The sequence below is a fragment of the Mastigoproctus giganteus genome, chromosome 10 (genome assembly GCF_048544385.1).
Source record: "Mastigoproctus giganteus isolate SK-2022 chromosome 10, ASM4854438v1, whole genome shotgun sequence".
Taxonomy (NCBI): domain Eukaryota; kingdom Metazoa; phylum Arthropoda; class Arachnida; order Uropygi; family Thelyphonidae; genus Mastigoproctus; species Mastigoproctus giganteus.
Window position 1 is genome coordinate 108,700,864 of NC_143584.1, and position 2,863 is coordinate 108,703,726.

The following is a 2,863-nucleotide window of genomic DNA, read 5'->3' on the forward strand; positions in this document are numbered from 1 at the left end:
GTAAGCATCAGAGCACGCACAGCTCTTATATCTATCGAAATTTTATCTATAACGTCCATATTCTGTTATAATCTGTATACGTTTGCTGAGAAAGGGATCCATTTGCCCTGAAAGCCTCATTCTTTGTCATTAAAATTCTAATTACTGGATATATACTGTATTATTTCTTCATTACTTTTTTGTTATGGTATCAACAAAAATAGCAGATTAGGGATTGTATACCCCCCTGTTTTCAGAATTAAGTGTCGTTGCATAAGCTATCTAACAGAACAGGACTACAAAACAAACTAAAAATTGCAGAATTATAATATATATTCACAAGCAATCAACTTTGTACATTCACCGCTAGTCGATTTTTCTGTCACTCTATAAATAATCTCTACGGAAGAGGTGTTGGAGCATCCAGTCGCTTCTCAGGCAGCGCTCATGCGCACTATTTTCGGTTATTTTGCAGCTGCGCATGACATGCGCGACTTATCAAGGAGGAAACGCGGGGTATTAGTTTTAGTGATGAGAGCAGCATTTGATTATTAGAAATGTCTCCTCGCTTGCTAGATGTGTGTGTTTACCACATCAATCGGCACACTTCTCCAAGAACAACCAATGGCAAGACCTTTCATGTCATGGATATTTATTGTACATTCCGCTATTATAAGCTTGCGATAAAAGCTTTATTTTCTTCCTTGTAAGTATTTTAAGTGTAATCAACAGCCATTCAGAAACTTTAAGACAGGGGGAAAAAAGCTCCAAATTCTGCATAACTCTGCTCATGTGTTAAATTACCATGGTCGAAAGACCGAGTGGTCATCGCAAATGATTTCTGGAAGTCTCTCTTTCCTTATATTCCGCTGCTGACATTTCTGGACATCGAGCACTTCGAGATAACTAATCGACAATGGCTGATGTATTTGCTGTCAGTCTTCACGCTCTGTCCGGCGACAGCAATGCTGTTTCTGCATCTGAACTTGACAAGGTGAACCGAAGTATCGTAACCCCTACAGAGATCGGAGGTGGAACAACAGGCTTGCTCTCTTTGCTTACAGTTATCGGAACTAGTTTATCTATCGTGGGTGTCGTTTTAGCTTTCATAACATACAGCTTGTTTTCTGACTTGAGAACTCTTAGTGGCACATCATTGCTGAACTTGCTGGCCTCCATCTTCCTCGCTCATTTAATTTCAGTCATCGGAGTAGAGAGAACTCCTGACAACGCACTTTGTTTGACGATCGCCTTTCTGCTACATTATCTATGGTTGGCGGTCCAATGCTGGCTGACTGTTATGGCTCGTGACATGCATCAGACCTTCAGAAACAACATTAATCTTCAACCTTTAGCAGAAAAGGAAAAGGAAAAATCATTCATATGGTGTGCTCTCTTTGCGTGGGGATTTCCGGGACTGTTCACTGGCGTAGCGTCTCTGATTCATTTCCGTTCACGTGCCGACGATGAACCTTTAGTCGTCCCAACATGCTGGGTGATCGGTCGAAACTCGCTACTGTACGCTTTCGTCTTTCCATCAGCTGTACTTACGGTTACAGAAATTGGCTACTTCTTCCGTGCAGCTGTCGTTATTCGCTACATTTCTAGTCTTCAGATGAATCGGCGATCGAGAGATAAGATGCGCAGACGTAGGTACCTCCAGCTATTTGTGTATGCCAAAATGACCCTTCTACTTGTCTGTACATGGGCATGTTGCGTAATTGCACAGTTTGGTCGGCTGAAGTTCTTTTGGTTCACCTTCGCTCTCCTGAACTCTCTAGTAGGATTCTTCGTGTCGCTCTCCTATAGCTGCAGTTCTCGCGTCTTTCGCTTGTACAGCAAATCTCTTCGGAATTCACGATCTGAGAAAGCCTCCAATTATGGATCTTCAGAGCTATCACAGTCTGCTAGTCTGGCTCTTCTCACATGGCAACCAACACCTGATGCTGTGTAAATATGCAGGTAAACCTCTTCTTGTGCTTATCAAACGTTAAGAACTACTAGTGGAACAGGTTGCGTTTGCTAAGTTTTGTGCGAAATCTAAGCAGTGAGTATGCACTGAGATTCTAATAATCTATTTTACTTGTACACGTATAAATTAAACGTTATCACTACACGTGTGTGTGTGTGTGTGTGCGCGCGCGTGTTTTTTTTTTTTCTTTATCTTAACTTAAGCTATCTAACCTGTACTACAAACAGTGAAATTCGTGTAATAATATCACAGGCACAGCGGTATAGTGCACATGTAGCGAACTGATGCAATGTATTGGGAATCCCCAGCTAAAAAACGGTTCCCCAAATGTCCCTGAGATTCTTATAATCAAACTGATGAAAGAGCTCAGGAAAAAGTACAGATACATCATCCCTTGCGAAATTAGAGGCCGCGCTGTTTAAAACGCACCTTAATTAGATTTAACCGATTTGCTCCAAGCGGTCTCCCCGATTATTCGCTGTAATCATATTTTCAGAAATTAATTGTAATTTTTTCCTGGACTATAAAGCTGAAAAACGACAGAATATCATTAAAAGTGCAACAAAGATTTCTTTGGCACTCTAACAAAGGGTCGTGAATACAGACCGAGTCCCAAAATCGGATTTTACGCTGGCAACCCCCACAAAAGTTTACTATGCTACTGCATAGACATCGTCGCGACTGTATCCTTGTATCTGACCACTGTTTCCCACCCCTTCTAAACGCAGCTGTATTTAAAAAGACTAACATCTTATTTCCTGACAATTTGTTTTACAAAACTGTTATAAGTTGTAAACTTGTGTTCCATTGTACTATAAATTTAATGTTCGTTTAATTCTCTATGGTTTACTAATTTGCTAATTATGTCTTACAATAATTGAATAAACATTTTTATTCAATCCTGAGTATTCT

General features: G+C 40.4%; 1 protein-coding gene across 1 annotated transcript; it reads left to right on the forward strand.

Moving 5' to 3' along the window:
* Window positions 1-541: 541 nt before the first annotated feature.
* LOC150079213 (adhesion G protein-coupled receptor E3-like) lies at window positions 542-2,048 on the forward strand. Its single transcript, XM_090382836.1, has one exon. The coding sequence runs from the start codon at window positions 896-898 to the stop codon at window positions 1,931-1,933; it is 1,038 nt and encodes a 345-aa protein (XP_090238962.1). The 5' UTR covers window positions 542-895; the 3' UTR covers window positions 1,934-2,048.
* The last annotated feature ends 815 nt before the right edge of the window (window positions 2,049-2,863 follow it).